We start from the raw sequence: 22,348 nt of genomic DNA on the forward strand, positions 1-22,348 counted from the left end.
CCCACAGATGCACTGCACTCCAAAAAAGAAATTAAACAAAATATAGAAGAACGAAAAATCATCCCAACACTAAATTTTTGCTCATGATCGATCTAGACATTTTTTATGCATAACTGCCTAGTACAATTAGGTTACTTTTATTTAGACATATGTATGAATGCTTATGCTTGCTTGGGACATCAGTTAGGAAACAAACAACTGACCGGCCATTGCAATTCTTTAGTTTTATATATTTTTTTATTCATTTCATGCTATGCCAAATGCTCCTGCTGTATCAAACTCATCCTTGAGCTTGATCCTAGACTTGCTTGATTATCTTTTTAATCATTGCAGAACAATATATTGACAGTATTATGATATAGCAATATTAGCCTTGGTCATTTTGATTGATTACTCATAATTCAAAAACTTCCAAACCAAGGTCTGCCGTACTAGTACCGGTCAGCATACCGGTGGCGGGCCGGTACCATACTGGTCCAGCCCGAAGGGACGGGTTTTGGGTTCCAGCAGTTTTTTTTTTTTTTTGAAGTGTTGTCTCTATTGGATCTTAAATTAAGTAAAGTTTGATATTTTTTTATTGCTTTTTTTATGATTTTTGATGTTTCTATGTTTAAATTTAGGGTTGAAACATAGATGATGCATCTTATTACTTCCTCCCATTCCAAATGATAAAATGATACGCATAAAATATCTTCAAATTAAGATACAATCATTTACATACATTTAAAGCACTCTTGGATATCTAAAATCGGGACGAGTGCCGATGGCTCTCATAGATATGCGGATCATAAGTATAGTCAGGAGGAGACAAGTCAACCCAATCAGAAGGAACGTGTGCCAGGTTATAGGAACTGTCGGATCTCTCGCTCACGCTCTGGCTCTAAGAGGTGTCTTCTGATTATATAGGGGCCCATCCGAATATGGAGGAAGCAAAATCTGATGCATTATATCCATATTCGTCAAGCTGAGGCTGTGGATTATAGATCCATATCCGTATGCGAGCTCATCTGCAGCTGTATCCTGTCTTCCTGAACGACCTCGAGGAGCTCGGCTTCTATATCCAATGATATCCTCACGGACTCTATCAGATGGTCGACCGTGGTCCGTATCCCAGGTAGCACCCATAAATTAGAACTCACCGATGAAATGAAGACCACCCTCCAGCTGTGTCTCATAAGTACCATACTGTCCTCCGCTCCCTCCATGGCTAGAAGATCTATCACCACCAGAACCATCATCACTACTGGTCCAAGTCTCCTCCTCGACACTCTCCATTGGGATCCTTTGTTTTCCTTTTCTAGCCCTCTCTGCCTGGCTATGTCGCCCTCCTCTGCTGAGCATCTCTCGATCAGTTCTTTGGGAGTGTCTCGTACCAATCATGTGGTGACTGGCTCCCCTGTGTCTGCGGCTGGTCAGCTCTGGGAGTGCGTGGAATATTGCGCTCAGCCCATTGCTCTGGATCGACCCTAGCCTCGGTGGCTATGAAGCTGAATGGTCGTGGAGGCGATCCTGACTCATCAAGCTCGGGCTCTTGCTACTGGCCCACAAGCCGGCCGAGCAGTGAATCATCGTCATCATCGGTGAAGGTCCCGTAAATCGAATCTGCATACTTGAGCTCCGCATCCTCCTGAATGCACTTTAGCCTCAACTGCAGATTATAGTGCACATAAACAAGGTCATTGAGGCACTTTTGTGTCAAACGGTTCCTTTGTTTGCTGTGGATGAGGGCGAAGGTGGACCAGTTGCACTCACAACCACTAGAGGAGACCGTTTGGAAGAGGATCTGATCCGCTTTAGATTTCTTGTGGATCTGCCAAAATGCACCCACCATTCAGCTGCAAAAATATTTATAAAAATTACATATATGATAGTCCCATATTAGTAACCAAGTAAAACCAGGTGAATGTCTTTCTGATGTGTGACGTACCTAAATTCATAGTGTGTTTGCTGACGACGGCCACTTGTTGACCAAAACTGTAGCTGCCCTCTCTAAATATTTTGCTTTGTGAAAAAGAAACATGTTCTACCATGTTAATAATTGAAGATTCCGGTATACTTACACATGCTGATAATTACTAAATCATAGTTATCTCTTCAAGATATAAGACCGCTTTTCTGGATCATGCTCCATCTTGTAAATCACATTACGTAAAACATCCAAAAGTGTTTCATCCATACCAATTCCATCTATGTTGTACTGAAACCGCGGATTTAGGTAGTATGCTGCACATATACGAAACTATCTTAACATAATTATATAAGTACATCCATCACTATAATTGTCAATGTTCTTGCTTACCTGCAAGATGCAATTTTCTACTCATTTGCGCTCCCCACCGTCGCTCAATGATGTTGATGTACGATTGGCCATCCGCTGGATCAGCCTCCACAATCTGATCTTTTGCCTTAACCATCATGTAATACAAAAATCCCATCTGGAGGTAGATCGTGTTATCTACGGCCTGCAGCACTTCATATAATGGTTTGATAGCATTGACTATTGCAGTGGCCCGCTGCCAGAATGACTGTCTCGTCACCATGTGTTCTATCTTGCACCCTTCAGTGCCGGCATAAGAATATCTACTATCATACCACTCGAGACTGACAAACATCTGACGTAGGCCTTCTTTCTTCTTGAGAATGCTATCAAGTGCAATGAAGTTGGTAGCAAACCGTGTGACTCCTGGTCTCAGAATTTCTCCCCCTGCATACTTTTTCATCAGTGAAAGAACCCAGTTATGATTATAAATATACCTAGAGATGTGTTGGGTTGTCTCCACCGTTTGCTGCACCCTACGGATCTTTCCAATGTCCATCGGCATGAGATCGATACAATGTGCAGCACATGGGGTTCAGAAAATATATGGTCGTCGCTCCATCAAGATCTCCCCGGCAGCCTTATATTGCGGTCCATTATCAGTGATGACCTGCACGACGTTCTCCTCTCCTACCAAATCAATCACATCCTCCATAAGTTTTACGATGTACGCGGTGTCGTTCACATGAGCCGAAGCATCAACCGACTTGTGAAAGGTCTTCGCATCACAGTATGTCAGAAAGTTGATGCTCCGCCTGGTCGAACCGATCCAACCATCGCATATGATGGTTAGTCCATATATGGGCCACTTGCTCTTGTAGGAGTAAATCCATTTCTCGAACTCCTTATTATTGTCAAGAAGCTCACCGTAGATGTCCTTCAGACCTGGAGGAACTACACCGAGACCGGCAGCTTATATGGCGGCAATGGCAGACCTGTCGTACGTATTGTCTGCCACATTCGCTGGGATGTGGTTGAAATGGAACCAAGATCCAATAGCTCGCTACAGTTTTCTTCTTATCCTTCATCCACATTGTGTCTACCCTCTGCTGCCTTGAATCTATGTTGAGGAGAGCATGCAGATCTATATCATGAATTGTCGCTCCTTATGGAATTCCTCTAGATGACTTCTTTCGGCTACCAAAACTATACAACATAGATGCAATCCGGCCACGTTCTCTGCCGACGCCCTCTCTGACTGAAATTGTCCTCAAGAACTTTGGATCTTGCCTGGTGCTCCCAGAACGGCCATCCGACTCGTATGCAGAGGGCCCAAATCAAGCCCTATGCCTGTCTACCTCCTTCTGCTACCACTGATCATACAGACTTGCTTGCATGGCCGCCTAAATATCTACCTCCTCCTTATCTAGATCCTCAACCTTCTCTGGCTTCCTAGAGTGATAGGAAGGTAGCTCTGCCACTCGGCGATCCACCTCCGCTTCTTTGACCTCAACGAGATTCTGCCTCATCAGCACACGAATCTCGCCTGAACAATTCAGGCACGTAGCAACCTCACCGGAATTTCCGGCTAAGTGTTGCTTCAACCTAGTTACTTCTCCTCCCTTGAAGACCTTGTCGCAATAGTTGCATTGAAACTAGTGCCGTTGCCCCTCCCCCGACTCTTCGCCCATAAGACCAGCCAATATCACGCTTTGTAGGGTCGGTTTTCCTTAATGGCTTCATTCCTACCATAAATGTACAACATATCAAAAAATTAAGCCAAAATAAAAAATTTTGGCATGATCTTATTTTTTTAAGCAATTTATAAACTATTTTTTTAAGCTACTTATTAACAAAATTAATAAAATAACATAGGACAAAGAAACTACACCTTAAATAGTCTCTGCTAGATTTTTTGGGAAGGACCTTCTCCTAAATTTATGGGCTATCTTTCAAATCTTTCCTTCTCTGGTTATCCCTTAGAGGCTTGCTGGATTTATGATTTTCCTGGATGCTTTCGTTTGGTTTTTATAGCCGAACGAGAGAGGAATCAGAAGAGCAGATTCAGTGCCGTCTTCATTGCCCGTTGGCTCCGTTCGGTCATCAAATTTAAAAAATGAAGTGGCCATTTCCAGCCACTTCTCTTTTTTAAAACAAAAAGAAGTGGCCAAGGCTACTTTTTTTCAAAACAAAGGGAAGTGGCCTCTCGGCCACAACCTTTTTTTTGCTAAAAAGAAATGGCTGACAACGGCCACTTCTTTCTGTAACCACCACAGCGCCACGCGTGGTTTTAGAAAGTAGCCGTTGTCAACCACTTCTTTTTTCAAAAAAAAAAGTTGTGGCCTCTTGGCCACTTCTTTCTTTTGAAAAAAAACAAGTGGCCGAGAGGCGACTTCTCTTTGTTTTAAAAAAAAAAAAAGTGGCCTCGGCCACTTCTCTTTCTTTAAAAAAAAAAGAAATGACCGACAACGGCCACTTCTTTTTTTAAATTTGATGGCCGAAAGAAGACAGCAGGCGATGAAAACGACACTTAATCTGCTCCTCTCATTCCTCTCTCGTTCGGCTATAAAAACCGAACGAGAGCATCCAGGAAGATCATAAATCCAGCGAGCCTCTGAGGGGTAACCAGAGAAGGGGAGATTTGAGAGATAGCCCACAAATTCAGGAGGAGGTCCTTCCCAAAAAATCCAGCGGTAACTATTTAAGGTGTGGTTTCTTTGTCCTATGTTATTTCATTAATTTTGTTAATAAATAGCTTAAAAAAATAGTTTATAAATTGCTTAAAAAAATAAGATCATGCCAAAATTTTCTATTTTGGCTTGATTTTTTGATATGTTGTACATTTATGGTAGGAATGGAGCCATTAAGAAAAACCAAACCTACAAAGCGTGATATTGGCTGGTCTTATGAGCGAAGAGTCGGAGGAGGGGCAACAGCACTAGTTTCAGTGCAACTATTGTGACAAGATCTTCAAAGGAGAAGAGGTAAGCAGGTTGAAGCAACACTTAGCCGAAAATTCCGATGAGGTTGCTACGTGCCCGAATTGTCCAGGCGAGATTCGTGTGCTGATGAGGCAGAATCTCGCTGAGGTCAAAGAAGCGGAGAAGAGGGTTTCCAAGAAGAGGGCGGAGGTGGATCGCCGAGCGGCAAAGCCACCTTCCTATCACTCTAAGGAGCCAGAGAAGGTTGAGGATCTAAATGAGGAGGCAGATATCTAGACAGCCATGCAGGCAAGTCTGGATGATCAGCGGCAGCAGAAGGAGATAGCCATGCATAGGGCTCGATTTGGGCCCTCTGCATACGAGTCGGATGGCGGTTCTGGGAGCACCAGGCAAGATCCAAAGTTCTTGAGGACAATTCCAGTTAGAGAGGGCGTCGGCAGAGAACGTGGCCGGATTGCATCTATGCTGGATAGTTTTGGTAGCCGAAAAAAGTCATCTAGAGGAATTTCATAAGGAACGACAATTCATGATATAGATCTACATGCTCTTCTCAACAAAGATTCAAGGCAGCAAAGAGTAGTCACAATATGGATGAAGGATAAGAAGAAAACTATGTAGCGAACTATTGGATTCTGGTTCCATTTCAGCCACATCCCAGCGAATGTGGCAGACAATACGTACTACAGGTCTGCCATTGCCACCATATAAGCTGCCGGTCTCGGTGTAGTTCCTCCAGGCCCCAAAGATATCTACGGTGAGCTTCTTGACAACAATAAGAAGCTGGAAAAATGGATTGACTCCAATAAGAGCAAGTGGCCCATATATGGACTAACCATCATGTACGATGGTTGGACCGATTCGACCAGGCGGAGCATCAACTTTCTAACATACTGTGATGCGAAGACCTTCCACAAGTCGGTTGATGCTTCGGCTCATGTTCACGACACTGTTTATATCGTGAAACTTATGGAGGATGTGATTGATCTGGTAGGAGAGGAGAACGTCGTGCAGGTCGTCACTGATAATGGGATGCAATATAAGGCTGCTAGGGAGATCTTGATGGAGCGGCGACCACATATTTTCTGGACTCCATGTGCTGCACATTGCATCGATCTCATACTGATGGACATTGGAAGGATCCATAGGGTGCAGCAAACGGTGGAGACAACCCAACGCATCACTAGGTATATTTATAACCATAATTGGGTTCTTTCACTAATAAAAAAGTATGCAGGGAAAAAGATTCTGAGACTAGGAGCCATACGGTTTGCTACCAACTTCATCGCACTTGATAGCATTCTCAAGAAGAAAGGAGACCTACGTCAGATGTTTGTCAGTCCCGAGTGGCATGAAAGTAGCTATTCTTATGCCGGCACTGAAGGAAACAAAATAGAAGACATGGTGACGAGACAGTCATTCTGGCAGCGGGCCACTGCAATAGTCAATGCTATCAAACCATTATATGAAGTGCTAAGGGAAGTAGATAACAAGATCTATCCCCGGAAGGAATTTTTGTATTACATAATGGTCAAGGCAAAGGATCAGATTGTGGAGGCTGATCCAGCGCATTGCTAGTCGTACATCAACATCAACGAGCGACAGTGGGAAGTGCAAATAGGTAGAAAATTACATCTAGCAGGTAAGCAAGAACATTGATAATTATAGTGATGAATGTACTTATATAATTATGCTAAGATAGTCTTGTATATGTGCAGTATACAACCTTGTTTATGTGCACTACAATCTGCGGTTGAGGCTAAAGTGCATTCAGGAGGAAGCGGAGCTCAAGTATGCAGATCCAATTTACAGGACCTTCACCGATGATGACGATGATCCACTGCTCGGCTGGCTTGTGGGCCAGCAGCAGGAGCCCGAGCTTGACAAGCTAGGATCGCCTTCACGACCAGTCAGCTTCATAGCCACTGAGGCTACAGTCGATCCAGAGCAATGAGCTGAGCGCAATATTTCATGCACTCCTAGAGCTGATCAGCCGCAGGCACAGAAGAGCCAGTCACCACATGATTGGTACGAGACATCCTCCTAAAGAGCTGATTGAGAAATGCTCAGCAAAGGAGGGCGACATAGCCAGGCAGAGAGGGCCAAGAAAGAAAAACAAAGGGTCCCAATGAAGAGTGTCGAGACTTGGACCAGTAGCGATGAAGGTTCTGGTGGTAATGGATCTTCTAGCCATGAAGGGAGCGGAGACAGTATGGTACTTATGAGACAGCTGGAGGGTGGTCATCATTTCACCGATGAGTCCCAATTAATGGGTGCTACATAGGATACGGACCACGGTCGACCATCTGATAGAGTCCGTGAGGATATCATTGGATATAGAAGATGGGCTCCTCGAGATCGTTCAGGAAGACAAGATACATCTGCAGAGGAGGGCAACATATCCAAGCAGAGAGGGCTAAGAAAGAAAAACAAAGGGTCCCAATGAAGAGTGTCGAGGAGACAGACCAGCAGCGATGAAGGTTCTGGTGGTGATGGATCTTCTAGCCATGGAGGGAGCGGAGGACAGTATGGTACTTAAGAGATAGCCGGAGGGTGGTCTTCATTTCATCAGTGAGTTCCAATTTATGGATGCTACACAGGATACGGACCATGGTCGACCATCTGATAGAGTCCGTGAGGATATCATTGGATATAAAAGACGGGCTCCTCGACGTCGTTTAGGAAAACAGATACAGCTGCAGATGAGCTTGCATACGGATATGTATTCTATTATCTACAGCCTCAGCCAAACGAATATGGATATAGTGCATCGAATTTTGCTTCCACCATATTCGGATAGGCCCCTACACAATCAGAAGACACCTCTCAGAGAGAGCGTGAGCGAGAGATCTGACAATTCTTATAACCCGGCGCGCGTTCCTTCTGATTGGGTTGATCTGCTTCCTCCTGATTATACTTATGATTCGGATATCTACGAGAGCCATCGGCACTCGTCCCGATTTTAAATATCCAAGAGTGTTTTAAATATATGTAAATGATTGTATCTTAATTTGAAGATATTTTATGTGTATTATTTTATCATTTGGAATGGGAGGAAGTAATAAGATGCACTATTTATGTTTCAACCCTAAATTTAAACATAGAAACATCCAAAATTATTAAAAAAGCAATAAAAAAATCAAACTTTACTTAATTTAAGATCCAACAGAGACAACACTTCAAAAAAAAAGAAAAAAAAAACCTCGGAACTCAAAACCCATCCTTTCGGGCCAGACCGGTATGGTATTGTACCGGCTGGTATGGACCAGATTGGTACCATACCAGTCCGACCCGCCACCAGTACGCCGACCAGCACCGGTACGGCGGACCTTGCTCCAAACCTTTGTGAGATTTGTTACATAACATTGTATTTCATCGGATGGCTGCAGCTTCAGTAACATTCCTTGAAGAACATTTCCTTGGTATTCTCTTACTAAAGGTGCCTATCCTTTTGAGACAACCAGCAGCAACTAAAATTTTACATTAAACAAGTCCCTGTCCGCTCTAATCTCCTACACAATTTCCAGGGAGGCTCATTGTGGAATACTGGGTTTTTCAGGGGCTTTGAGATTATTAAGAAATATAAAATTTTTGATACTTGCTATATAAACCCTCAAGAAAAAAAATAGAAAGCAATATCACACCTTTTTAGAATCTGCAACTAACAGAAATGGTTGCTTAGGTATTGGAAGTGAGAGACTAATGGAAGATACTTTAAAAATTGAGATCATCTTTTAACACTTAAGACATAGCAATAACTTCACTTTCATTCCTCTAAACACAACTTTGTGAAATGATTCAGACTTTAGAAGCTTCTGCTTTAAATGAATGCTTATGTTAAAACCAAAAAGAAAAAAGAAAGGGGAGCACTGCTTGGGTTCTGCTATTGGTGAATGCAAAATGGAATCATGATAACAGCCATCCATGTAACACAACCCCCAAATCTTCATCTCAGTTCTAATCTCTCAGTAAGTTCACAGCATAACAAGCTTTAGATATAAAATACGGTGATTGAGAACAATAAGAGAAAGTCGCGCGTAGTGGCGGTGGTGGTGGAGGAAGAAGAAAAAGAAAGAAGTGAAATCCACCACTTGGAGTAATTAAGGCTACCTCCCTGCCTAAAAAAGACAGCTAGAGAATTCTCATGTCGGTTTGAATCACAACAAACTAATATGAATATTTTCTACATATTTAAAATAAGCTAAAAGCAACTAGACGCACCTCTTATGCAACAGGAATCCAGATCAAGTAAAAAGAGATAGTAAATCCAAAAATCCGTCAAAAAAATGATTCGGCATGCAACCATCTAAACTAAATAGTTGATGCATGCCGAAAAACCTATACATGATGATGTCTTTATTTTCTTCTTTAATCACATAATTCTTAAAAAAGGGGTAGCCTAGTGCACGAGGCTTCTGCAATTGCGACGTCTAGGGAGGGTCAGATGTATGCAGCCTTATGCCTGAGTCTAGGGAGAGGTTTCTGTGTTCCAACCCCGCACTCTCCATGCCACAATGGAGAAAACTTACCGTTGTTCCAAGGCTCACCCTCTTAATCACATAATTCATGCCATAGAAAATTGTTTTGCTCCAAATTTTTATATTTTGCATTTTCAAAAAGATCTCAACAAATGGCAAATGGCTGGCAAGCTGGTCAAATTCTTGCATCTTTGGTTCAGCTGTCAAACATCAAAAGAACCCAACTCTATTTTTAGCATGATCTTAGACATAAGCAAGGTTCTAGATACACTAATATCCTCAGAATTTGTTACTTTCCCTGTATTCCTAATTTAATTTATGAAAAAATTGCACATTTTCTATAGAATTTTGATTTTTCCTATGACTTAGTTGCCCACCTACAACCATTTTAGAGCATAGTATCACTTACTAGTTGTATCCTATGTCACAGACAATTACTCATTGCGGATGTCCTGGCATTAGCAAGATGAAAATAAGAATTCATAGGTTGGCCTACCTGTTGAAATTGGGCATATACATGACATCAACCGCCACTAATGACCTATCATGGTTAAGGACTTGGATGTTCATTGCTCCCTTGTAAACATCAGATAGCTAACACAGCTTTACTTATGAGGGCAAATATCTAACCAGAAAATAAGATTCTCTAACAATTTTCAAAAGAAGCATGACGATAAAGTCGCTTTTTTGGTGCACCCACAAACTACAAAACACATAATGGAGGGAAAAAAAAGAAAAATGAATCATAGGGCCCTTTAACATGAAACTCAACAATGGCTACTAAGAATTTCAAAGACCTAAAAATATAAAAATTCAATTTTTCTTCCATCTTACCACTAGATAATAAACAGAAAATAATGATAGCGAGGTAAATAATAAATTGTGGCAAATAAGAAATGGGTCCCAAGGGACTAACTTATGCATGCAATAGAAATCTATATTCTATGGAAAAAACTTACAATAGCCCTCTCAGCAACCAAATGGCGAGGCAACTTCTTTAGTATCAAATCAATATCACCATGTTCCTTATAAGACACCCGAGCCTCCCTTATGATATCACGTTGTTTGAATAAAATTAAGTTATGAAGAAACAAAATATTTAGTAACAAGGGTGCATCAGAGTTATATGAGTTTTTAAATACAAGGAATATATTTTGAGGATATCTCCTTCCCTTGGATCAAGGATCAGATTTGCAGCACCCTTCCACTCTCCTCGAAGCAGTGCTGCTCCAATAAGATGGGTTGGTACTGAACCACTTCCAAAACGCTGATACAATTCCAGAATTAGTCAGGTTAACAGAGGACAGAAATAAAAAAATGAACATTGTAAATGAAAAGCTTGTAGAGAATTTAATGTACAGTTCACTTTTAACATGTAAAACTTACCTGTAAACCATAATAATTAATAAACCCATTCCTTCCCAAGCCATTGGCAGCTTCTTTTATGGTATCTTCAGAATCTGCAACAACACCTCTAAGCGGATATGTAGTAGATTAGATATATGTCAAACATTTTGGAAAAAAAAGCACTTAAAGGACTATCCTATGCCAACAGCATATCAACTTGTAGAATAGAAAAAGTACCTCAAAGTAATAGTGAAGCGATTTCCAAATAACTGACCAAGAACAAGCCCTTCCCTCACATAGCTAGACGAAAATAATCTTTACAGGGTCAACTCATTATGCTGTTGTAACAGTTATAAGAAAAATAAAGAACATAAACAAGATGCATAGCTCTTACCAAAAGTCTCCTACTTTAATACCAAACAATCTGCCGTTCAGAGCAGCTAACCTTTCTGCGTGCTGCTTGAATATGGTAACCTAACAGAAATAGAAAATTTTCGAACAGAATGTTCGGCCAAATGAAAAATGAAATGGAAATCCAGGAATCCCAACAACATAAATATGTAATGCTCGCACCTCTACAAGCAAATTAAAAAAAATGAGAACAGTTGTTTTTTAATGTCATTAGAAAGCATAAAATATAAAGGAGCAAAAAAGAAAGCAAAGCCTGAAAACATTGGCCCTTTCTCCAAGCTGAAGATCTATCATTATTATCTCATAAATGGTTCACATACCCTAAATTCTTAAGGGTCATAATTGGAACATATGCCTTTATTATCATTCCAGAAGCAAGGTTATCTCGTGGCACACACATCACCTTCTTTTTGTCATGTAGCTGATGACTAAGTTAAACCATGAAATGAAACCATATATAACCATAATGAAAACATACCATCTCATGTATTAGGGTCAGATTAATGAATTGTTCACCATTTGTTCTTGTTAAGGATTAACTTATGCACCAATCCAAGATTTTTCCAATCCTTTTGTGTAATACCCATTCAAAATTTTATTGGTTTTGCCTCCTCTATCCTTCCTCTTAATCAGAAATTGAATCTTCCCATCTTGATAGGGTCTCTTTAAGTTTTCACTACACATGCCCATTCTATATAATTCAATCATTACCCGTCTTTAATTGGAGTAATTCCTAGCTTCCACTAATGTACTTGCATATAGCCATATTCTACCTAGCTTGGACATGCATCCACCTCAAATTCAATTCCCATATCTGCGATATTCATCTGATGTGCTTGGGCCCCTCTTTATGTAGCATATTGGTGAATATAACATTAGCAGTGTTATTATGTACTTTGAGATTGCTGACCTGCATAAATCATCCAAAAAAAAAATTAAAGAAAAAATTTTGCCTGCCTATCTATTTAGTACAGGGATATAGAAAATAGCAGAGGAAGGCAGCAATCGCAATTTCATTCTCCAGAGCATCAATCGGTCACTAGTTCTATAGATATCTCCTCATCCCATTTTATTAGTATATACAATAATTCAAATGTAGCGACTGCACTAGCAAATCTTTGAGCCATCAACTTCAATTGAAAATATGTTCACCATTTTTCCCACTGAAGTTGCATATCATTTCATGAACCACATTGGCTTTCCTGATTATTAGTTCATTTTCTTTTGTCCACAATTCCAATTAACAGTTCATTATAAATCTAAGCTTTCTAGTCAATTAAAAGCAATATTATCTGCAAATAACTTAACTATCATACCTCCAAGATATTAGCAATAAATGCATTCCTGAACAAATTTGATTGTATAAGAGCATGAATAGAACAATAAGGCTATGCAACAGAACTACAACTTCACTTGTCACTGGTACTGCCACAAGTGGATGTTCCCTTCTCTCACTCAATTACTTATGACACTTGATAGTGCTCTTTTTCATGCAAGATATCCATTAATACACATTACATTCCTGGTTATCATATTAACTGTGACATGCTCTGATATTCTTTCTCAGAGGCAACATAAACTGTATCTAGATTTTTATGTTTGTCACTTTTCTTTTCCCTCAATTGTCCAAGCAAGAAAATAACCTCCAATGATTAGACTTGATGGTACAAAGCCAAGCAAACTAATGGATAATTGGAAATAAATTGTCATAACAAAAAGTGCATATAGCAGAAACATTGTGAACCTCTTCAGAAAGTGCCTCTTGTTTCCTAACCACAATCAAGTATCAATTTAAAAAAAAATCAGATTGTATACATTTCTACACCTATCTAAAGAAAAGCAGCATCTGATATCTATTCATGTTATGGAAGTCAAAGAAAATTAAATCATCCTCCTACAGATACAAAGTTTCAGCAGACAGTATATGAGTATGTATTTATTAAGCTCGTGAATATTTACAAGTTAAGGTGTCCTGGAAAAACTTGCAGTAAAAATCATGGAACCATCCAGCTCAATTATGATACACCAATTAAATAGATATCTTCCCTTTACAGTAAGACAAGGTAGTATGATCAGACCATCCGCACAACAAAATCATGTGTCAAGTGCAACTAGGGTAGCATAGTTACAAGCAAGTGGACATAAATTCATGTAAGGATCAAAGCATAATTTAATCATTAAATGGATTCGGTCAAGAGCAATCTGACAACAAATCAAGTGAAATGATGATACCCTTTGAGTTGATACGGAGCGTTTATCCTTTGTACCAGCAAACCCAAATGAACGTTGCTGTCAAAAATTACAGTCACCAATTAATACATAAAAAATGGTGTCAAAATTGCAATCATATTCTTTTTGACAAAAATAGAGAAAAACAACTGACCAGTTAAGATAAGATGAAAAGGGTAATGTACCTGAAAACCTAGCATCTTGCCAATAACTCCTAAAGCCTCTTGGGTGTCCTTGTTCTCCTTATAAAGATGAAACCTGAAAAACACATGTAAAGATGATATGTGTATGATTTAAACAAAAAAGAAATATCAGATGAAGCCAAAAAATACAATTACAATGCTAACGCAAAGAAGCAACAGCATTATCTCTGTTACAAAATGAAACCGATTGAACATTATACTCGTCTGAAAACTTAAAAGAGCTCTTTAACACCAATGCAGCATTATCTACCACCCAATATAGATCAGAAGGCTTAAAACTATAAACTGCTACCACAGAATCACTCTAAATGAAGAAAACCCATGTAATGGACTAGAAAAACACAGATGGATTTCGACCTTAGAAACTTGCCGAGATTCTCAGGCCAGTTGTCCGAGCCTCTGCTATCAAAGGGCATGACGTCTTTCAAATCCGAATCACCCATATTTTTCCTCTTCTTCCCTCTCCTGCTACGACCTCCGCCCTGCACTGAGCAGAATCTGACCCTTATGCATTTTGAACCCCCTTCTGATCCTTCGACAGTATCCGTGACCAAGAACTTGAAATTCTTCTTGAAGAAGTTATGAACTTCCTAAAAATGCTTAAATATTACAAATTTGAATCTTTCAAAGAGGAAATTGAACATGAATTCAAGAATCAAACTTCTGAAACTAACCGCACGATGAGACTTATCAGAATCTGGAGAAAGAACAATTGGTGCGATATCACCTTCTACCCCAGACAAGATCTTCTCAAGAAGTCCTTTCAGTGCTTCAGCATCGTGGTCACCGCAAAGGGATCGAAATGATTCAACCTCGCTGGCGCAATCTTTGCCACTCGTTGGAGGATTTTCTTCTTCTTTCACTTCCGTACACTGAATAACAAGATAAATACGAGAAAAAAATCCCCCATGGTGAAAAATGAGAAAAGATGAAACTCTTATCACGTTTAAGAACAAAGGATGGAGAGTTTACTTCAGGGGGGAGATCGAAGGAGGTGAGATGAACGATCTTTTCATCAAGATCTACCTCGTTAACGATGAAATCCGAGTATCTATTCCAAGAAAAAGAAAGAGATCAGAAGAAACGGACATTGAGAATCTAGGGTTTGAGACACCAGCGAGCGCCGAATCAATGAGAGAGGAGTGACCTCTGCTTCAAGACGCCACGGAAGCCGGGGAGAGAGGAGACGTAGCAGGAGATGCCGACGTCATTTTCGTCGAGGGATTTCGCCATGGCTAGGGTTTCGGAGGGTTTTGGAGGGCGCAGGGGCCTTAAAAGATAGGTAGAGTAGAGCCCGGCGAGAGCTGGAGGACGGTTTAGGAGCGCGATTGCTCGCATGTGTGATCCGGCACGGGCGAGTAGAATATAAAATATTAGGCATGAGATAATAAATAAAGGGTTCGTATTGTTTCTTTTGGCCAAGACGCAGGCAACCAATGCACAGATCCTTAGGGGCATGCTGGCGGATTACAGAGTAGCGAGTGAACTTTTAGAAGTCAACCATCTCTTTCAGCCCAAGCAAAGTGCAGGATCAAAAAGAAGATACAGAGAATACTGAAGATGCTATAGCAGGAAGGGACCTGGAGCTACCTAGGCATACCCATCACAAACAGGAGGTTGTAGGTGGCTGAGTGCTCCAGTTTGGTGCAGCATGTCCAAAGCAGGTTGGAGGGCATCGTCTCTCTCTATGATGGGCAGATTGACGCTGGTTAGATCAATGCTGGGCTCCATGCTCGTCTATCTCATGGAAAACACTATGGTGCCGAAAATAGTACTGATGAGGATCGAGCGGCTACTTCGGAGCTTCTTGTGGGATCGCATGGAGGGGGCCACGGGGTGCACTTAGTGGCTTGGGAGAGTATCTACCTACCTTACAGTGAGGACGGTCTTGGGGTGTTGCCTCTCCAGAAAAGGCATAAGGTGCTCATTGCTCGACATGCGGTACGATTTATGTTGGAGCCATGGGGGTTCTGAAGTCGGGTTATGGCAGCCAGATACACCTTGAGCGGGCTCTAAGGGGGTGGCCCGGAGTGAGCGCAGATGTTCCTTTATGTGGCGAGAGATCGGAAGGTACCTGCCAACCACTTTGGCAAACACCAGATGGCTGATAGATGATGGGCAGAGCATCGATGTGGCAGGAGACCCATGGGTAGATGCCCTCCCTTTGAGGCGTTGGCCGACTACAGTTAACATTGAGGCAGAGGAAGGACTGTGGGTGGGTGACCTCCTCGGCCCTAGAAGGGTAGAGTGGGGTGATGCCAGGCTGCATCAGTTGTTTGGGGTGCATCTTACTGAGAAGGTCTAGTCTCTTCCGATGCCGGAGTGTGTGAGATCGGATATTCGGGTTTGGAGCACCTCGTGTAGGACCAGCATTAGGGTGAGGGATCTCTTCTGAGTCCTCCGGCAGGAGCACGAGCCGAGGTCGGAGTGCGCTTGGATCTAGCGTTTCGGACTTCACCCAAGGGTTGCACTATTTTAATGAAAGGTGGTCTGGGAACGCCTTCCGACGAGATCGATGCTTAGTAGACGTGGTTTTAAAAATTTCCTAGAGTTCGGGATGTGCGGTGTCGATGGACCATGCGCTATTCTAGTGCGCATGGGCGAGGGGGACTTAGCAGTTAGCAAGGATTTCGTGGGAGGTTTAAAGTCAGAGGGATCAATTCTTATAGGCCATCCATCTATGGTCAGGCAGCCCACGAACACGCCAGGAGGCTGTTAGAGCGACTTGCACAGCATACAAGATCTAGCTGGTAAGGAACGCTCGAACTTTTGACGAGTGCAGCATGTCACCGAGGTTCGTGGCGGAGTGCGCCTGGGCACAGGCAGCGGAGATCAATTATGCTACCTTTTCAGAAGGGCCTTTGACAGCTCGAGATATCTGGAGTTCCCATTCTACTCAAGCAGCACCTCATATGATGTTCCTCACCTGAGAGCCCCCATCCTCCGAGCTTCCTCAAGGTTAACTTTGATGGGTCTATTTCGGACGAAGGCACGAAAGGAGGTGTGGGTTTTATCATCAAGGACCCGAATTCTAGAGTGGTGGCTATGACTATTGGGCCTTCAAATAGACCGAAGTTGGCAGTCCACTTGAAGACTCAAAGGGTGATTCCACCACAGATGGTTACAACCGCCCACTGAAGAGGCGGCCACCATGAAGGTGGCCATTCCTCCTCACGTCCCTCCCCATGATGGCTACAAAAAGCCTTAGAAACCCCCTTAGAAACACCTCTATCACCCCTCACTCTCTTCTTCCTCTGTGATTAGAAGCCGGATCAGGCATAACGTCGTCGGAGTGGGAGGTCGTCGAGCCACTAGAGAAAGCACCTCAACCCTTCACGAAGCTAGGTAAGCCCTTGATCCCTTTATTCATGCTCTGTTGGATTAGATCTAGCCTAGCCATGAAACAAAAACAGAAAAAAGAAAGAATTAAAACAAAAGAGAAGAAGGGAGATGGAAGAATAAAGAAGAAGAAGAAGAAGAGAAGGGAAGGGAAAGGCAAAGAAGAAGAAAAGAAGAACAAAAAAGAAGAAAGAAGAGGAGGAGGAGGAGGAGGAGGAAAGGGCTACTTACCAGTGGATCCTTGAACATGGGGCCACTGGCCTCGAGTCGGCCCCATTCCGAGCTCGCCCTCCTCCCTTCTCGGGAGAAGAAAAGGGGATCTCCCCTTTCCCTCTTCGCGGGAGGAGAAAAAAGGGAGGAGAGGTTTTTTTTTTTTTTTTTTGCTAATACGGAAGTATCATACCATACGAGTACGGATACAACCAAAAAAGTCAAAAATCAAAATATTTCGGAGAACACTAGGCAACTCCGCCTTACCCACCCATAGGTGTACACCTGAGTGGGGGGCCACAAAAAAAGCCACCCAATCTGCGACCGTATTGGCCTCCCGGAAGACTTGCTTAGCCTGAATGACTAGCCCCTCTCGAGCCATAGCCCGAATATCCCTCAGCAACGGGTGGTAATCACCGACCCCCCTGAACGCCCGTTGAATCCACCAAATGACCGTCGCAGAATCACCCTTCAAGAGGACCATCCTAGCCTACAAAGCATACCGCACATAACACAGTCCAGACCAAGCCACTCTCAACTTAGCCCCAGGTACCGAGGTATCAAATAGCTGGCAACCCCGGCAGCAATCACTCTAGAGTCTAGGCCCCTCACCACAAAGCCCGCACCACCACTCACATCACCTTGTAGGACGCAACCATCAAAATTGATCTTGAAAAAACTTGGGGGTGGGGGCTCCCAGGTGAAAAATACCATATGGGGCGCTCTAAGAGCAGACGTAGAGCTCCAAATGTCCTAAGCTGTCAAAGGTCTATCCGAGTGGTCCGCCTGAGAGACCTCCATTGTAAGCATCCTAGCCCACTCCACCACCACCCCCGGAGGGGGGCTAGACTCCCCAAAAGTCCATACGTTCCGTGCCAACCATATCTGGTAAGCAGTGTAGGTCGCCCTCACCGCCTCCGGTGTAGATTGCACGACCCTTGCCAGACGGCCCAAAACTTGCAAAAATGACGTCACATGACACCAAAGCTCCATAGGGAATCCTACTGGCCTCCAGATCCTCCTAGCTCGGCGGCACTGGAATATCGCATGATCCAGCGACTCATCTAGCTGGCATTGAGGGTAGACGCCTACTCCCCTCTCAAACAGTAGAAGCCTTGTAGGTAGGCGACCTCACGCAACCTTCCACATGAATAAGGCCATCCTAGGGTGCAACCCAAACCGCCAGATCCACCCAGGGTCCATTGCTCGCAACTCGCCACCTTGCACTGCATGGCAGACATCAGCCACTCTGACGGTAAACAGGGGCGGCCTAATACATTTGGGGGCCTAAGTTGAATTCAGTGAATAAGGCCTTTTTTTTAATAATAAAATTTTTAATAAGTATAAAATACTTAAAAAAATGATATGGAAATAGATAGCTGTCAAGTACACTATTTCAACAAAGATGTATGAATCTAACAAAGATAGACAAGAAGCCTCTTCAGTCTAATATAATTCTTGATTAGAAGCACGGAAAAGTAACAACTCTAAAAGAAGAAGGGCCCATGAAACTGATTAAATAACTGAGATAATGCTTGGCAATACTGTTTACCACGTCAAGTGAGAGCAGAATAGGAAAAGGTTATCCCATGGCACTTCATGGTCGAGGTAAAGGAAAGAATTTGTCCAGAAAGGGACCTCTCTATGAGAGAAAGTAGGGGCATTATGAGAAATTCACTCCATCTAATTAATAAAAGTCCCAACCCATCATATCCCCCCCCCCTTTTTTTTGGTATAAACGGCTACTCATTTCATATAGTTCTAACATGAGTACAACCTGCCAGATTGCGAGAAAGTAATAAAGACAAAGAAGTAGGAGCGTTTGATACAAACATCCACAAAAAATCTTCGGAATGCCGGGCTACAGAGGAGGCGACCCAATCAGTTGCCATGTTTGCCTCCCTAAAAACGTGTACAGCCTGAAACTCGCCCATCATCTGAGCCATTCTGCGCATCATCCGGATAAGAGGATGACCATCACCATATCTGTCCGTCCTCCGAATCCAGTCGATCACTATAACAGAGTCCCCCTCGAGGTACACCCGCTCGGTATCAAGTACCTGTTTGGCATAGGATATATCCTCCCAAGCCACCCGCAGCTTTGCCCCGACTACTATAAGCCTTGGCATGCGTCGTCCTCTTGCAGTAAGTATCCTACCATGGTGATCCCTGATCACAAATCCAACCCCGCCAGTCACACCATCCACAGACCTGTTGCCGTCAAAGTTTACTTTGAGATTGCCAAGGGACGGGGGTACCCAAGAAACAAAGGCAAATCATAGCGCTGAACCAGCATAGAGAGTACCCCAGATATCCCTAGCTATCCTAGAAGAAAACATAGAGGCAGCCTCTATAAGCTCCCTGCAGTGATGCTCTATCCATCATCAACCTCGAAGGCGACTACCTCCCCTCAAACAGACTAGCGTTCTTGTCCAGCCAAATGTGGTAGGACAAGTACGCCATAAGAATCCCCGACTCCGCAGATCTGGAGCTCCGCATGGAATCTCTCATCACATAAATCAGGTCCTGTGCCGAGCCCACCAAGTTAGGTAGTGGGACCGGTGACCATCGCCATATCTCTCGGGCCCTAGGGCACTGTAGAAGAACATGCTCGGTAGTCTCCTCGATATCTGCACACACCTCACAACACTGAGAGACTCGCATGCCGCGTCGAACTAGCAAGCTCCTGGTTGGAAGGTAGCCCCAGACCACCTTTCAGATGAAGAGTGTTACACGAGGGTGAATTCGCAGTCTCCATATCCAACCACCAGCAATCTGACGCGCCGGCTCCCTGCTGATCAGTGCGTGAAGATCTCTAGCTCACACCCGCGACTGTCCTGTCGGCATCCAAACTAGACTGTCAAACACCCCCCGGTAGGGACTGGCATAGCCAAAACCATCTCCGCCAACTGCTCCCCAAAAAGCTAACCCTGCAACCTGCCAGTCTCGCCGAGTCCATCATGGTCGGCATACGACAAATCGGCCACTCGGTCATCCAGCTGTCCTCCAGCACATCAATAGATTGACTATCACCAATGGCCCATCTGATCTCCGGCAGCACCACCATAGATCTGGCACACATCTCCCTCCAGACCGGAGAGTGATGACATCCAGCACACACCCTAGGAACTAAAGCACCATACTTGGACCTCAATAGTGAGCATCACATACTCTCGGGCTCAAGCACAAATCTAACTGCATGTCTTGCTGCTAGAGCCTCCCACCTCGCCACCAAGGACTGTACCCCCAGACCACCAGACCTGATCGGCATACACAAAACCTCCCAAGCCACCAAGTGCAAGCCACCTCTACTACTGCTCCTCCCTCAGATAGAGTTCCTGAAAAGCTGCTCAAGGGATCTCAAGACCGCCACCAGGATAATGGCGTTAGCAAGTAGATAGATAGGGACCGAAGTGAGAACTGAACGGACCAGAGTAATCCTACCCATCATAGAAAGTGAATGCAATTGCCAGCCCTTTAATTGGCGCCTGATGCTGAGCTCAAGGGGAATGCAGTCCCTACTCCGCAGTCGCTGGCCGGAGAGAGGAATCCCCAAGTATGTCACCGTGCCCTCCTGCTTTTCCACCCCCAGAATCTCCAGTATAGAGTGCTTCCCCGCCACTCTAGTTTTCGGGCTGAACCTAAGAGCAGACTTGGTCAGATTGACCCGTTGTTCCGATAATGCGCAATAGTTCTGAAGAATCTGACCAATAACCCAGGCCGCCTATCGAGACAATCTGGCTAACAGAAAACAATCATTAACGAAGAGCAAGTGGAAAATCGAAGGGGCCCCCAGCACCGGTCCGTAGGCCTCCAACTCTTGACTGGCCACTGCCCGCCGAAGGTATCTGGACAATGCATCCGCACAGAGAATAAACAATAGCGGAGAGAGGGGGCATCCCTGGCGCAACCTCCCTTATGATACGAAAAATTGGGATGGCGAGCCATTCACCAAAATAGCAAAAGAAGGAGCACGAATGTAGCCCATGGCCCACCTAATCCATGTCTCATGAAAATCAAACTCCTGCAAAGACTGCTGCACAAAGTCCCTTCTCATCCGGTCGTAGGCCCTCTTCATGTCAAGCTTGATCCCCATCAAGCTTCTCCTCATCGGGGCCCTACCGAGATCAAACATAAACTCCTGGGCAATAAGCACATTGTCAGATATACTCCACCCCTCCAAAAAGCCTCCAGCTCCGGACTAATAAGCCTAGGAAGAACATCTCCCAACCTGACGGCAAGAATCTTTGCCATAACTTTGTACAGAGTCGGACATAGGCTAATCGGACGAAAGTGACTCGGCTCCGTAGCGTCCTGCCGCTTCGGTATCAAGGTAATGAAAGTCTTATACCAGTCAGCTGCTATCACTGCCGTGATAAAAAACTATTGTATGGTCGTCGTCATATCTCGTCCAACAATCATCCAATGTCTCTGAAAGAGTACTGGTGGAAAACCATCCGGTCCTGGAGCCTTGTCCCCCCTCACCCGAGGGACCACACTGCCTCTCTAATCTCTCTCTTCGACACCGGCTTGATCAATGTTGTAGTCTCCTCCTCTGACGCCCTGGCCAATGGCGACCGTGTATTCGCTGGGCTCATGCCCGTAGTCTGCTCTATCCATCTGGCCCTGAAAAAACTCACCAGAGTCCTTTGAATCATATCCGGATCCTCAGATGGCCGCCCATCCTCGCGCCTGATAACTCTGATCCTATTCTGATGTCTCCTGATCACTATTGCCTGATGGAAAAATCTAGTATTTCTATCCTCCTCCACTATCCACTGTACCCTCGATTTCTGTCGCCAGAATATCTCCTGCTGTCTAAGAAAAGCGTCATGCAAGGCCAATAATGATCTAAGCTCCCCCATCTCCTCATCCGAAAGACCCCCGCACTGAGCCTCCTGAGCCTGTAACCTGGTAACGGCCTCCTCCGACTCC

The 22,348-nt window shown here is 43.7% G+C and overlaps 2 protein-coding genes across 9 annotated transcripts in view; both read right to left on the reverse strand.

Moving 5' to 3' along the window:
• The window catches only part of LOC103707335 (Pseudouridine synthase family protein), a 28,063-nt gene extending 12,829 nt beyond the window's left edge, over window positions 1–15,234 (reverse strand). For 7 of the 8 annotated variants that reach the window (XM_089930556.1, XM_089930557.1, XM_089930555.1 and 4 more), the window contains exons 1-11: window positions 15,012–15,234; window positions 14,837–14,915; window positions 14,539–14,736; window positions 14,222–14,454; window positions 13,847–13,919; window positions 13,665–13,721; window positions 11,416–11,495; window positions 11,259–11,321; window positions 11,061–11,148; window positions 10,838–10,941; window positions 10,634–10,736 (exon numbers count right to left, since the gene is read on the reverse strand). In XM_089930556.1, the coding sequence (XP_089786682.1) occupies window positions 10,634–10,736; window positions 10,838–10,941; window positions 11,061–11,148; window positions 11,259–11,321; window positions 11,416–11,495; window positions 13,665–13,721; window positions 13,847–13,919; window positions 14,222–14,454; window positions 14,539–14,736; window positions 14,837–14,915; window positions 15,012–15,202 (1,269 nt within the window). In that variant the 5' untranslated portion in view covers window positions 15,203–15,234. Of the gene's footprint in view, window positions 1–10,633; window positions 10,738–10,837; window positions 10,942–11,060; window positions 11,149–11,258; window positions 11,322–11,415; window positions 11,496–13,664; window positions 13,722–13,846; window positions 13,920–14,221; window positions 14,455–14,538; window positions 14,737–14,836; window positions 14,916–15,011 lie in introns of all 8 variants that reach the window. The other variant, XM_088721937.2, reaches the window with a different exon arrangement.
• Window positions 1,435–3,122, reverse strand: LOC149768582 (uncharacterized). Its single transcript, XM_089927373.1, has 4 exons — window positions 2,868–3,122; window positions 2,300–2,462; window positions 2,109–2,223; window positions 1,435–1,832 (listed from the first exon to the last, which is right to left on the reverse strand). Exons 1-4 carry the CDS (start codon window positions 2,970–2,972, stop codon window positions 1,535–1,537), a joined length of 681 nt encoding a protein of 226 aa, XP_089783499.1. The 5' UTR covers window positions 2,973–3,122; the 3' UTR covers window positions 1,435–1,534.
• Window positions 15,235–22,348: the final 7,114 nt, after the last annotated feature.

Source organism: Phoenix dactylifera, chromosome 1 (genome assembly GCF_051530095.1).
Source record: "Phoenix dactylifera cultivar Ajwa chromosome 1, Ajwa_hap1_PhDact_Kaust_v1.1, whole genome shotgun sequence".
Lineage (NCBI taxonomy): Eukaryota > Viridiplantae > Streptophyta > Magnoliopsida > Arecales > Arecaceae > Phoenix > Phoenix dactylifera.

Excerpts from the sequence above, each read along its gene's own strand:
- LOC149768582 (XM_089927373.1), bottom strand. The coding sequence starts at position 2,972 with ATGGAGGATGTGATTGATTTGGTAGGAGAGGAGAACGTCGTGCAGGTC. Across the intron at positions 2,463-2,867 it reads AGATCTTGATGGAGCGACGA|GCCGTAGATAACACGATCTA; the intron begins CCATATATTTTC and ends GAAGTGCTGCAG. Across the intron at positions 1,833-2,108 it reads GAGCATGATCCAGAAAAGCG|AATGGTGGGTGCATTTTGGC; the intron begins GTCTTATATCTT and ends TTTTTGCAGCTG.